Source organism: Raphanus sativus, chromosome 9 (genome assembly GCF_000801105.2).
Source record: "Raphanus sativus cultivar WK10039 chromosome 9, ASM80110v3, whole genome shotgun sequence".
NCBI lineage: Eukaryota > Viridiplantae > Streptophyta > Magnoliopsida > Brassicales > Brassicaceae > Raphanus > Raphanus sativus.
The window spans coordinates 34228046-34242758 of NC_079519.1; the positions used below are offsets into that span (position 1 = coordinate 34228046).

The 14713-nt window shown below is 30.7% G+C and overlaps 1 protein-coding gene, 1 long non-coding RNA gene and 1 pseudogene across 2 annotated transcripts; 2 read left to right on the plus strand and 1 right to left on the minus strand.

Moving 5' to 3' along the window:
• The first annotated feature begins 198 nt into the window (after positions 1–198).
• On the plus strand, positions 199–9415 carry LOC108825356 (WAT1-related protein At5g40210-like; annotated as a pseudogene).
• A 124-nt stretch (positions 9416–9539) lies between these two features.
• Positions 9540–11729, plus strand: LOC108826421 (embryonic protein DC-8-like). Its single transcript, XM_018599807.2, has 3 exons — positions 9540–9894; positions 10310–10899; positions 11267–11729. The coding sequence occupies exons 1-3, from the start codon at positions 9652–9654 to the stop codon at positions 11439–11441; spliced, it is 1008 nt and encodes a 335-aa protein (XP_018455309.2). The 5' UTR covers positions 9540–9651; the 3' UTR covers positions 11442–11729.
• A 37-nt stretch (positions 11730–11766) lies between these two features.
• On the minus strand, positions 11767–13504 carry LOC130499667 (uncharacterized). The gene is made up of 2 exons (XR_008938554.1): positions 12092–13504; positions 11767–11971 (listed from the first exon to the last, which is right to left on the minus strand). It is a non-coding gene; the product is annotated as an uncharacterized LOC130499667 (long non-coding RNA).
• Positions 13505–14713: the final 1209 nt, after the last annotated feature.

Here is a 14713-nt window from a genome sequence, read left to right on the forward strand (position 1 = left end):
AAGCGTATATATATGTTTGTTAAAGACTTTACGGAAACCAAAGCCGAAAGTCCTTATTTAAGGAATTTTCGGTTTTGGTTTCCGTAAAATCCTTAGCACACATATATATACGCTTATATAATATATACTAACATATATATGTGTATTAAAGATCTAATCCTAAGGACTACCAATAATCTTGCTCGAGTACATATGCAAACATATTTCAATAGAAAGCTCACCAACAAATTATTAAAACAATTATTTTATTATTCTAACATGTAAACCTATAAACAAATTACGAATATGGTGACTAATTAATTATCCATGCCTAGTTTTAGGCCCATCAACAAAAGTTTTTTTCTTAACAAATTCAAATGACAAAGTAATCGTTTATGTGACTGAGAGGTTTCACCATTCTTTTCCTGTAATAATCTAAAATTCATATTTAAATCTCAAACTGAGATAGAGAGAGAGAGATGCAAATGGCTGAGGGGAGATTATGCAACAGAGACGGCTTGATCCTTATGGCAATGGTGTTAACGGAGTTTTCCAACGTAGGAGTAAACACTTTGGTCAAATCATTGACTTCCAAAGGGCTTAGCCCATGTGTGGTTCTCGTCTACTCCTACGGTTTTGGATCTCTTCTTCTTCTTCCTCTTGCCTTCTTCTCCTTCAGGTTTTCTTCATTCTTATGACTCTGTATCCATGATTCTGATAAGAACATGCTCTCTATATATAACTTGATCATCTCTACAGGTCAAGATCTCTTCCTCCGCTGACTTCTTTAATTCTTTACAAAATGGGACTTCTTGGTCTAATTGTGTAAGTTCATTTATTTGGTAACCATACGTTAGCATTTAAATCCAAACATCTTCCCTAGGTTTCAGAACCAGTTATTGGTTGTGTTCTTGAATTGCATATAACAGATTTATACTACATACCTGAGATTTTTTTTTTTTATTGTGTTTATAAGAGAGTGCTGATTCAAATAATTATTACTAGGTGACCGACCCGCACCCTGTGCGGGTATAAAAATATTGTATAATATCGATTGAGTTCAAATGTAAGAGAAGGTAGAACAAGTGAGAGTTTCAATGCTGAGACATGATTTGCGCAAATCTCCAAGGCAGTAGGGGTGGAATTTGTTACTTTTTCAGTTCGGTTGGTTTGTTTAGTTCGATTTTAATATTTTTTTCAACTGAAGTAAACCATATTTAGTCTAGTTCGGTGTGCTTTATGTCTAGTTTAGTTTATATTCGGTTCGGTTTGTTTTTTTTTGATCGGTTTAATTAGGCTATTTGTCGCTTAATTTTTTAAAAGAAAAATTATGTTTTAAAACATAAATTATGTACACATAAACTATGTGAACTAAATTCAATATAAAACTGAAACAAAAACTTAAAAAGTCACAAAAGTATATAAGAATAAAACAAATGAATGTTAACTAAAGTAAAAAAGATATCAACATTATTAGTATGTTTTTAATAAAAGTTAACTAATAAAAAAAACAAATGTAAGAAAAATATACAGGAAATAGTGATGTATTAAAAAAATGTGATAAAAATCTCATAGATATCACAATCCCATAGAAACCTGAAAATAAAATGTGATAAAATTTTTAAATATAATCCATAAGTAATATAAAATAAGAAGAACAATTATGAATTAAAAAAATCCCATAGAAACCTGCAAAAAATTGTCAAATTTTGTTAGCAATTGTACAATATAAAATAATTCGATATTATACAATATTTTTATACAATATTTTTTTGGATATACCGTAAACACTACTCTCTCTCTCTCTCTCTCTCTCTCTCTCTCTCTCTCTCTCTCTCTCTCTCTCTCTCTCTCTCTCTCTCTCTCTCTCTCTCTCTCTCTCTCTCTCTCTCTCTCCCTCTCTCTCCCTCTCTCCCCCTTTCTCTCCCTCTCTCCCCTCTCATCCTCCCTCCTCCCTCCTCCCTCCTCCCTCCGCCATCCCTCCTCTCTCCCTCCCTCTCCCTCTCTCTGCCTCTCTCTCTCTCTCACCTATTAATAGTGAGAAAAATATCTTTATTATTGATTTATATCATTACAATATCGCGAATTCCACAAAAGTAAAACAAAAAATTTAATTAATAGAAAATCTAACAAAAGCCACAGCTTAACCAATAGAAGAGTATACTATTGATAACACGTTTCAAAACTTAAACAACGTCAATGAGCTTCCGTTCAAATGCATGATTGATTCAATCTCCTCCAAAGATAAACTCTTAATTTGATCTTCTGATAAACACAAGCCTGAAAGAACATGTAAAAATTAATTTGATCTACTAACATTTTATTTTGATAAAAACATGAGCTAACTTGGTTTATCCGTACCTTTTCTTTGGTTGCATAATATATCTTGTGATAGTTTTTCCCAAGTAGCAATTGCAAACGTTTTCTGGATTTGTGATACTATGTGTTAGCAATAGGACACAAAACAACTTGCGTAGATCTTTTTTTGCTGATGCCCAATAACATGCTTCTTTAATAGTTTCAATATTTTCTTCATCATCGTCCTTCCGGATAACAGAAGAAGTTATATTTTTTCTAAAAAACGTCATTAGATTAAGTTTTGAAAATAATAAGCAACTTAAAATGTAGACCATAAGAAAATGTAAGATATATATATATGTATATACAACAGTGTTGATATGGTTGCACGATAAGTTAGTATCAAATATTATATTCGTACAATTTATTACATTTTTTATTGCTATATAGATTTTTTGAATTTAATGTGTTAACATAAATCATTTTTAATTATTACCAATCAATCTTTTGAATTAAGTATGATGAATATATGTTACGTGATGTTGCAATCATCATTAATGTGATAAATATGGACATATTTTTCATTCAAGGTAATTTGTGAGAACTAAATAATAAATAAGAAATAATATAATTGTTAAATGACATAGTGTTGATCTTCAAGACTACTGTCATGATCTTCTTGGCTTTTTCTTTTAGACAAAGGAGTTCCTGAAAAATCAAAGAACCAGAGGAAATATCACCTAATGACTGCAACATCAGGACCTGCAAAAGAAAAGGTTCATCTCATTAGTATGCTATTGTAACTATAAATAATAAGCAATTATAAAGTATAATACATGTTTAGAAGGAAAAGCAGAAAATATTAATTTTTCATAATAAATATTTAAATTTAATAAAGAAAGTTATTAAATCTACAATATCATAAGCTGATTTGAATTAAATATTAGTCTTCTTGCGCAAGTTAGATTTATTTAAAATATTCTTTAATAAATTCTCAATAAATCTTATACTTATAAGGTAATTTTATTTTTGGAATATCTTGTTGATAAAGCTAAAGGAGAATATCTCGTGAATAGATTGCACCAGAATTTTGGTTGACAAGTCTCACCATAAATATTAAGTTTTAAATGCATGATTTTTGGAGAGAAAATATTTTGTCAATTAATTTCGTTTCTCTGACATCTAAAATATTTAGTGGGTATTTAATGAATTAAACACAAAAAGGGTCTCAAAAAGATGTTCTTTGAATCGAGAAAACACAAAAGGTAAGTAAAATGCTAGACTTTACTAAAATATTTAACTTTCACAATAAGCTATGTACCAGAATGTTCTCAAATTAACTTTAAAATTTATCTACCTATAAGTTAGGATTATTTATGGAATATATCTATATTATTAAAACAGAAGTACAAATATAAAATATCCCTAAGTTTTCCAACTTGTTTACAATGACATGCCACTGAAGTAATTAAATGAATCTATCTTTAAGGAATCTTTTTTTCCTATTTATTAAACTATTTCCTAAATCAAACTTAAATTAATTTTCGTATTTAATATATTTCCTTAAACCAATTAACTAATTTTTAGGGATATTCAAATTTAATATCGATTTTAACTATATAAAACTTGGATAATGTTACCATTAATTATTTTGAACAAAAATCAAGTTTAAATTAGATATTAAACAATATTATGAATATTCCTAAAATATATGTTTAACTTACCATTAATTATTTTGAACAATAAAATTTATATATGCTAAGATTTAAATATCTTTAAACAACTTATAGAACAATATGAAATATTTGTAAGTGAATATTATTTTTAATATAATTTAATCTCACTTAAGATTATATATATTTCAAAAATTTCTAACATATACGTTTAATCATTTCAGTTACTATAAATTATTTTCAACAAGAAAATTTAAATATCTTTGTATAACAATGTTTAATGTTTATAACCAAATATTTTTTCTAATGTATCTAAATCTCACCGTATTTTACATATCTGATCAAAATATTTAAATTTTTTATTACATTTGAAAAATAATTTCATGTTAAAAGAAATATTATTCAAACATATCAATAGGTCAATATTTTGTCAAAAGTGTAGTAGCGGGCACGGCTCACTATTTTCTTTGTTGTATTTATAAAATATTTAAAATATGATAAATATTTAAAATATAAACCAATAAACATTTAAATAATATTCATTTATATAAAAATGAAAATAACAACCCGTGTGGACGCACGGGTCAAGCTCTAGTTGTTATTAAAATTACATTTTAAAAATAAAAAAGAGAATATATCGGGAATAGTTTACACTAATGATTTAATTAAAAAATCTTACCCTTACAGTTTAAATATTAAAGCATGAGATTAGGAAATAAGATATTATTTCAGTAGAGAAAATACCATCCTACTAATATTTTAAAAATATAATGTGATTATCCAATTTTGATGTACAATAGAGAAAATACCATTCTAAGCGCACATCTTTTGCAAGACCGGAATGATGAACTCTTAGAGGTCTGAAATATGAACACTTCCGTCAAATCATCTCTGAAAAAATATAAAACAAAATCACAATCAGCAAACCAAAAAACAATATGTGTATATATAAGCTTATAATTCTAAACAATAATATAATTCTACTAATAAAAAAAAAGTATTCGCAACACAAAAAAATGCTATTGAAATGATATAACTGAGAGATGTTATCAAATTGAGTAATTTTTTTTTACCAGATTGAGGAACAAAGATGTTATCGAAATGATATATCAAAGAGGTGTACAATCAAATCGATATATAGCTTCAGTGGATAAATCATCATAATAGGGTATCTGCATATAAACCAAAAGAAAAATCAGCTCTCATGAAATATAAAAGCTTAATGTTCTAAAATAAGAAGAAAAAAAATTCAGAACATTATTAACATTAAAAGTTTAGAATACAAAGTTCAATGATTTCGTTTCTTCTACTGTGGATGTCTTATTTATAGTAAATTGGTGGACGTTTCTCATTGATTTAGCTTAGATGATAAGCTAAGAAGTAGAATTTTTTAATAAATTCTCAATAAATCTTATATTTATAACGTAATATTATTTTTGGAATATCTTGTTGATAAAGCTAAAAGAGAATATCTCGTGAATAGATTGCACAAGAATTTTGGTTGACAAGTCTCGCCATAAATATTAAGTTTTAAATGCATGATTTTAGTAGAGAAAATATCTTGTCAATTAATTTTGTTTCTCTCAGATCTAAAATATTTAGTGAGTATTTAATGAGTTAAACAGAGAAATGATCGCAAAAAGATGTTCTTTGAATCGAGAAAACACAAAATTTAAGTATTAAAGTGATTTCGTTTTTAGTAGTGTCGATGATTAAAATAAATCAAAAAAATAAATTCTAAAAAATCAATCAATAAGATCAACAGAATTCTTCCCATTTGTAATAAGGAAACTAATTATTACATGTATTAACTAATATTTTTGCGCGAGTAATGTTAATAGGGGGATTAAATTATTTTTTCCTTTTCAATTAGTATTCAATGTTACTTTCCTTTTATAGGGGGATCAATGAATTAAAATAAATTATTTGATTTCATAAAATGACTTTATATTCTTATATATCTATAGACTACATAAAATAATAAACCAAAATATTTATTTGAATTGATAAAATGACTTTATATACCATATTTTCAACAATTAGTTACCATAAATAGTTATTAATAATATTATGTAAACCATTTGGAATCTAAAATATTTATTTGAATTAATAAAATGGCTTTATATCATACTTTCGACAATTAGTTACCATAAATAGTTATAAATAATATTATGTAAGTCATTTGAAAAGTGATGTTAATTGGTCATTAAATTATTATTTTTCCTTGCAATTAGTATTCAATGGTACTTTTCTATTATAGTGGGATCGATGAATTAAATGATATATCGAAATTACAAAATAAGGTAAGTATTTAGAGGGCTTCCCTTTTTAGTAGTGTCGATGGAAAAAATAAATCAAAAAGAAATTCTAAAAAATCAACCAATAGAATCGATAGAATTCTTATGAGAAAGGCTGTGAGAGTGCCAGCTGGCAAATGTACTTTCTTTTAATATATAGAAGGATTATAATAAATAAAATTAAAAATAATCGGCCAATAAAATTATAATAATTAAGAGTTCATTTATGATCGACACGTAATAAAAATCACTTATGTGACTTCTCAATCAATATATAGTAAATTTATTTTTTATAAATAATTTATAACATTCTGTAAATTATTTTAAAATTCTGATAAATTTATTCTTTAAACAACAATAAATAATTTAAAAATAATGTTAATAAACATTTTTGGATTTTTTAATATTTAAAATCATTATTATATAATTATATTCGAATACAATTCATCAAGTAGAGTATAAAAATATTATAATTATTTTATATAAAATTTCGTTCATTATATTTTATAGTTTATAAATATTAAAAGTAAGAAATAAAATATTATTAATCTTTCTATAATTTCTATATTTGAGAAGCTTTCCAAATTTCTAATATGAATGCCTTGTCCATAAATTATGTCATTGTTAAGACCGTATTAATTATATGGATTCAAATTTGGTAATGTTTGTGTCGATCAAATATACTATATTAATAAGACCGTATTAATTATATGGATTCAAATTTGGTAATGTTTGGTCGATTATAAAAAATAAATGAAAAAGAAATTATCAAAAATTCAACCAATAAGATTAAGAGAATTAATCCTAGAAGCTCTCTATGAATGCCACCTAAGCAAAAATCACTAAAGTGACTTCTCTTTTAATGTGTAGGAGGATTACTTTTATTTAGTGATTTTTTGAAAAAAAAAACAGAAGTGCAGCCCAAATCGCAGGGTACAATGGGATAAAATACAGCTCGCCTACTTTATCTTCAGCCATGAGTAATGTCAATCCTGCATTTACCTTCATATTCGCCGTAATTTTCCGGTAATTTATTTTCAAGGAGTTATTAAATAGTTTAATTCAATTTACTTTTTAGGACTTTATAATTTTATGAGTTGAAAAAGGGAAAATGAATAAATCTCTATGGTTTATCTCACATATGTCTAAGTAACTTACGGATCTACAAGATTTGTTTTAGGTTTGAAAATGAATTTTACTTTATTTAACAATGGAAAATGTGTACTTTTTAAATATAAGAATGAAAAATGTGTACAATTTTTTTTAATATCACTGAATGACGTGCGGAGATCACTACTAACCGCGTGGAAACAAACGTTATATATATATATATATTTTTTTTTTTTTTTTTTTTTGGTCAAAAAACAAACGTTATATATATATTAGGTATGAGGCATATAATTCATTTGACTTTGGACTACATCACTTCTTTTTTAATAACATTCACATTATCTTTTTTATAGTAAGGGAAAAAGGATTAAAAGTATCTTTTGCTGTATACTAATTCGTACTTACCGATGTAGAATGGAGAAAGTATCGATCAGAAAAGAGAGTAGTTTAGCCAAAGTGTTGGGGACACTATTATCTATAGTAGGTGCACTTGTGGTTACTCTGTACCATGGTCCAGTGCTTATGTCTTTACAGTCGGATTGGGTTATTGGAGGTGGCCTTCTTGCTATTCAGAACATTCTTTACTCCTTCTCTTACCTTGTTATGGTACATACATCACATCTTCTATGCAATTCAGATGCAAAATACAATAAACAAGATATAATATATGATAACTAGAAACTCGGTCATTTATAGGCACACACAATGAGTCAATATCCATCTACTGTCGTTGTAACGCTCGTACACAATGTTTGCGTTGTCTGTGTGTGTGCATTCGTTAGTTTTTTGGTCGTGGCTCACAGGCATGGATCATCATACGATTTGACAAAACCTTGATTAGCCTTGTAGCAACGGTAACTTTTACATCAATATGTGATTTTTTTTTTTGGTCAAATAATATGTGATATAATACTACATCTTAAATGTTTGTTAACTCACTCTTGTTCTTTATATTTTTTCATAGGGTATTTTGAATTCAGGATACTATATTACACATACATGGGCGGTGATTTACAAGGGACCAATGTATTTGTCGATGTTCAAACCATTATCTATATTAATCGCAGCCGCATCAACGACCATTTTCCTGAGCGAGTCCATCTACCTAGGAATGTATAACATATTTCTTTTGCTTCTCTTTGTCTTTGGTAATGTTTTTAATCTCATTATGCTAATCTCACCTCTCAATTTTCGTGGTTTATATTTGGCTATACAGTTTGATAGGAGGAATATTGATATCAGTAGGCTTTTATATGGTGTTGTGGGGGAAAGCCAAGGAAGCCAAAGTTGACATATTAGGAACCATTGAGTCGTCTCCTTCCCATGAAGCTCCTCTTTTGGGAAATTAAAAGATACAAACTGTCTTTTTATATAGGTAGATATTATTTTAAAGCTATAACAACTAAGATTCTTCTACTATCTCTCTATTATATATTTTGATCTATAATGTTCTTAGTTGTTTGATTTGATATTTATGTAATGAGAAGACCATGACTTCAATTTCTATCTCTCATAAATTCGACTCATAAAATCGATTTTGGTACAACAGATGGAGAGCCCCACAAAGCAAAATGTACAAACTCTAAGACGTCTTTAGATATGTTTCCCTTGAAACTTGTGCGAGTCTCCTAAAACACAACTCTAGCAGAACTCGAAATGTATTTGGCTGTTGAGTAACCTTATTCAGCCAAAATCTCCAGTCTCTTTTGAATCATATGTTCAAGTCTAAAATGCCATTTCTTAGCCGAGTCAAATGTTCGTTTAGCTGAGCAAGACACTCTTTGTAGTACCATTCCTTCCATATACTACCCATCGGTTTATGCTCCTAAAATTACTTCCTTACCATCCTTAAAGAACTTGATACTGAATCTTCTTCACACTTACATCCAAACTTCTCCAAACAGCTAAAAGGATATCAGATTACGATGCATAGTTGGCATGGCTTTCTCTGTTACAATATGTTGAAATGACAATGAGCGATCCGTTATATGTATCTAGACTTCAACGTCTTCATTATGAAAATGAAGCTCAACAGACAAAGTCCAATGTTGGCCCAACTCAAATTCGAATGAATGACACTTGATCCACATTAGACTTGCTAATAAAACAACCAAATATTATCTCTAACTTTTTTGCGACGAACAAGCTTCATTAGTGGTTAAACAAGTCGGTCAGAGCGGAGGGAGAACGCAAAACTGTAGGACACGTGTCAATTGAGAAACACGTGTCAAGTTCATGCTGCCAGCTGTCTTTAGTGGCTCTATAAGTATGCAACGTAGACAAACACACGAGAAATGCGACGGTTCGGAAAAGAAAAATCAGAAAAACAAAAACATTTTCAAAAGCCAAACTCAGAAGAAACTGTTTTCTCTTTATTGATCAAAATGGTGACCGCTATGCAACTAACAAGAACATCTTTCTTTGGTCTCTTCAGAGCTTTTTCTATAAGCCGAGCTCCTCCGAGACCTCTTGCGGTGGTGGTTGGACGGAAAAGCTCTCGTGTCTTTTTCGCCTCATCGGTTAATGACCATTCTAAGGTAGTATATAAAACAGAACTAATATTTTAATTTTTATGTAAATTGTGTGAATTTTCTATAGTCTTAATAGAAAATTGGGATTTTTAAAAGAAAAATATGTAAACAAATTTATGTGCGATACAAGTCCTTTTTTGTAAAGGTGTTCGATATTTTCGTATAAGTTTAAAATAAAATAATCTTGTGGTTAAAAAAAAGTTTAAAATGAAATAATTAGGTTGACGTGCATGACAAGAAATTAAATTGATTTACAGACTTTTACGGGTAATCATTAGTTATGACTCCCCCCCCCCCCCCTTCTTGTATCAACATCTACCCTTGAGATCTACACAAGAGGCTCTCTCAATATTAAAGAAGGTGATATTAGGTTAACGTGTCTGACAATATTAAAGAACGATCAATGATTTTTTTTGAATAGGGAAGAAATGATCCGGTAGAGAAGGCGAGAGATTCAAGGGCTGATTTAGCTTATGATTCAAAGAAATGGAGAGAAGAATCTGGAGAGTACCCGGAAGCTGGCAAAGAGAAAGCCTTTGACATGAAAGACAAGACCAAAGATTATGCAGAGCAAACTAAGGATAAAGTGAATGAAGGAGCGAGAAGGGCAGCTGATAAAGCCTACGAGGCAAAAGAGAAGGCTAAGGACAAAGCTTATGATGCGAAAGAAAAGACCAAAGATTATGCGGAAGAGACCAAGGAGAAAGTGAACGAAGGAGCGAGCAGAGCAGCTGATAAAGCCTACGAGGCTAAAGAGAAGGCCAAGGACAAAGCCTATGATATGAAAGAAAAGACCAAAGATTATGCGGAAGAGACTAAGGATAAAGTGAATGAAGGAGCGAGCAGGGTAGCTGATAAAGCCTACGAGACAAAAGAGAAGGCTAAGGACAAAGCTTATGATGTGAAAGAAAAGAGCAAAGATTATGCCGAAGAGAGCAAGGAGAGGGCAGAGGATATGACTCATGGGTTGAAGGAAAAGGCTCAAGATGTCGGGGAGAAGACTGTAGAGACCGTATTAGACACAAAGTGTCCCACATCGGGTATTGGAAAGGATCCTTAGTCATATATAAGATAGATGGACCACTCCACTAATCACCAATTGGTTTTAAGTGTGAAGCCCATCTAGCTTAACATGGTATCAGAGCCCGATCCACGCAGTCCAGCCCGATCCTCATCGATCTGGCCTAAAGTTGGCCCATCGATCTTTGCCCGAGCATTCCGAGATTGACGCTCAGAGAGCCATCATCTCGAGGGGGCGTATTAGACACAAAGTGTCCCACATCGGGTATTGGAAAGGATCCTTAGTCATATATAAGATAGATGGACCACTCCACTAATCACCAATTGGTTTTAAGTGTGAAGCCCATCTAGCTTAACATGTGAAAGATGCGTGGGAGGCTGCAAAGAACACGGCTCAGAAGGTTACAGAGGCGGTGGTTGGGTCTGGTGAGGAGGAGGATAGGGCCCGGGATGATGTTAACAAGGGCCTGAAAGATTTATCGCAAAAGGCAAAGGAGACTCGAAAAGAAGATGATGATGTCAAGAGGTTCTAAGTTCCACTAAAATGTTGTTTTTCTTACTAGTAAACATATGTTGCTCTCTGTGTTAAAAAAAAATGTTTTGCTTCAATACTTTTGACAGCAAGTTACAGTCACTCTTCCAGGTTGACTGTTAGTAAATGTTCACTTCATACATAAGGTGGAGCAATGTTTCAGAAGCTTGAGAGCTTCATGTTAGGTTGAAGCAACATAGGAACATAAGAAGATAAACACTCCCTCCTTTTTTACCATGTAAAAGGTATCAGTAATTTTACCTCAAAAAAATAATATTAAGAAATTTATTATCTTTAGAAAAGTAGAATTTAATATAAGTTTAACCTGTTTGGTCACAAAATTATATTAAAATATGAAAATTACTTTGAAACAAATTTTTTTAAACTATTTAATATTATGAAACAGAAAGAATAGTAAAGAAGCAGACTAGTTAATATCTTTGCAAAGACTTACAAGAACAGAAAGTGAAAAAAGTCTAATTTTATGAAACACCATCCTTCTAATTACCTCCCCAGCTCAGATTCCCTACGCTGAAGCAATATTCACCATAACCAAATTTATCACAGAACCAAAACTTAGTCGGAAAATGTATGCTGGTGGTGTTATTAATTCCGAGAAAGCACCCATTTATTTGGTCGAAAACAACTCACCGGTGTTGGTGGAAGGACTAGGAGGAGAGGTAAAGAGAGTGGCGGATTTAGAGAGCAACTCCGTAAAGAGAATAAGAGAATTAATGTGAGAAAAGGAACGCTTGGATGAGTGGTCGGTGAGGTGCATGGGAATAAGTGTGGTCTTGCGTGCTGGTGATCTCGTTCACCAGCATCTCTGTAGACTAAAAAAGAGACTAGCTAGTCGCTCAACAAACAACATGTTTCGAGGCGGCTTCTTGGACCAAGACAATATATGAAATCGGCTCAGTTTGAATTCAGTCTTCCAGTTTACAAAAACAACTTCTCAAAAAAAAAGGAAACGATCAAATGGACTAATAGGTATTGAAGTTTCACCTAATAACTGTATATAAGTGATCAAATAAAAACTATCTTAATAATTTCTTGATATTTTCAGACCATATTGGATAACAGATATGTGCCTTCCTTAATAAAGATTTCATTCAATTTGCATTCTAGGAAAATAAAAGAAAAAAGAGAAAAAATACAGAGCAAGGCAGATTACAAACAAGTTTCAAGAACTGAGATAGTAGAGATGTATTAACCCTTGTCAAGTGTCGGATTGTTGGAGCTTCGTAGAACACAAACACCACCGTCGCAGATGTAATCGCGAGATCTAGATGAGTTCTTTGTGAAGCAGCTAAATATAATCGAGAAGAAACCCATCAGTTTCTTTTTTTATTCTACAAAAACTTTTCTATCACAAGCAAAGTTCTCTTGCATTTGTATACATGGTCTGATATATAGAATAAAAAAATTCCAGGGTACATTGATGAGAGGTGGAGAGCGTAAGATAGGAAGGAGTCAATGATGGTGTGCAAAACAAAACAAAAGCAACAACTCTTATAATTTTTAAAGACTGAAATTGTAACACGTTGCCAATATGATTCATGGGCCAAAGTGCTTTATTTAAAACACGTTGGTAATGAATGTTTTGGTTGCAGAAATGTTAAACTAAGACCACATAGAGTTGTGAAAGGTCTTTTGTGTCGTGAAAGAAAGTTAAGAGTTAAAAATCAGTCAAAAAAGAAAAGTTAAAGAGTATTTTGTGGTATCCTATCCTCCTACCTAAGTTCTTGGAAGGAAACAATCGCTTCTTTTCTTCCAAGTATTTGCCTTCTTCTTCGTCTGTCGTCTGTGTTTTGGACTTGTTAAACCTGTGGACAATTCATAATTCTATGAATTGGTTCACAGAGAAAGTTTGTCTAACAATATTTAGATATTATCAGCCAGCTTAGTGAATCTTTCGAATTAAATTGCAATTGTATTTTTTGAATGATTACAAACATGTAGTTGTAGACCTGTGGGCCGGGTATATATTATTGTTGTAGTTGCACTACATGATGTACAACAACAAGAGCATGAGCAAGTATCGTTGAAGGCCTGAAGCATACTGTTATCAATGGACCGTCAAACTAAAATAAATGAAGATTTCATAAAATTAAATCGTTATTTTTTAAAGTTCAAGATGATAAATAATCGGTGTTCAAATTGGGTGGGCCTTATGATTGGTGTTTCCATAAATTAATAAAGCTTCTGAGTTTTTTTGCGTTGTTGTCAGTCTTTTTTTCAACGCAAAAATCTAACACACAAAATGTCAAAGTCAACCAAGAACAGTATTACGAACATATTATACATGAATTCATAATACAAATTACAGTTCCTTAATTTAGTTCTCTATTTTCTGAATATGATGGTATTAGTATGAAAAAGTCCCTAGTTTGAAAAATAGTTCTTACGAAAATGATGTTACCTTTTTCTAAGTACATTTTTATGTCCATTACACTCACGTGATCTTCATCAGGTTTAAATCTGATCTGCTGAATAGTAACCGCACCAATATTCGACTATTCGTCACAAATTGTGCTATAAACATTGCATCTTAGGTCAAAGAATCATGAAAAGCATCTTATATTTTTAATGTCTAACGAAAAACTAATCGTACTGGATATTATTCGTCTCTTTAGTAGAAAACTCCTTTTCCGATGTTGAAGAAAGTATAGACATCAAGGAAACAAGCTTCACTGGGTATTGGAAATAATAGCTTTTTCTATTTGAAAAGATCAGCACAGTTGTTATTTAATGTTTCCTATGAAAAATGAAAATAGATGTAAACATAGATGTCATAAATATAACAACATTTTGTAATCTTGAATATTCTCAAAATTGCTATTGGATTTGTAAAACTAAACAGATAGAACATCATATCCCAACATGAGTTACAAAAACAACAAGCTTGTAGAACATACCGGATAAGGATAACTGAAAATAGCCTCCGCCTAACAATATAATCTGGCAAATGGTTCTAATAGTCATTAGTTCCTAAACCTAATGTTTTAAAAGGAGTGAATCTGGCAAATGTTTTAATATTCATAGGTTGTCCAAGGAGTTTGGATGTTGTTGGTCCATCTTGTTTTTAATCTTTTTTTGCCAAGATGTGTCAAACTTAAGATCTTGTTTGTGTAAAATCTTTTCTTCATATATGATATTTACAATTTAGCAAAAAATAAAAGGAGTGAATCAAGGCTGACAAGACCAACAAAGACGAAGGTACGCCAAAACATTAAGAAAGATGAGAGAAATATAAAAAACGATTATGAATAT

Coding starts and splice junctions, on each gene's coding strand:
- LOC108826421 (XM_018599807.2), top strand. CDS start 9,652: ATGCGACGGTTCGGAAAAGAAAAATCAGAAAAACAAAAACATTTTCAA. Junction 9,895..10,309: donor CGGTTAATGACCATTCTAAG/GTAGTATATAAA, acceptor TTTTTTGAATAG/GGAAGAAATGATCCGGTAGA. Junction 10,900..11,266: donor GGGGAGAAGACTGTAGAGAC/CGTATTAGACAC, acceptor TCTAGCTTAACA/TGTGAAAGATGCGTGGGAGG.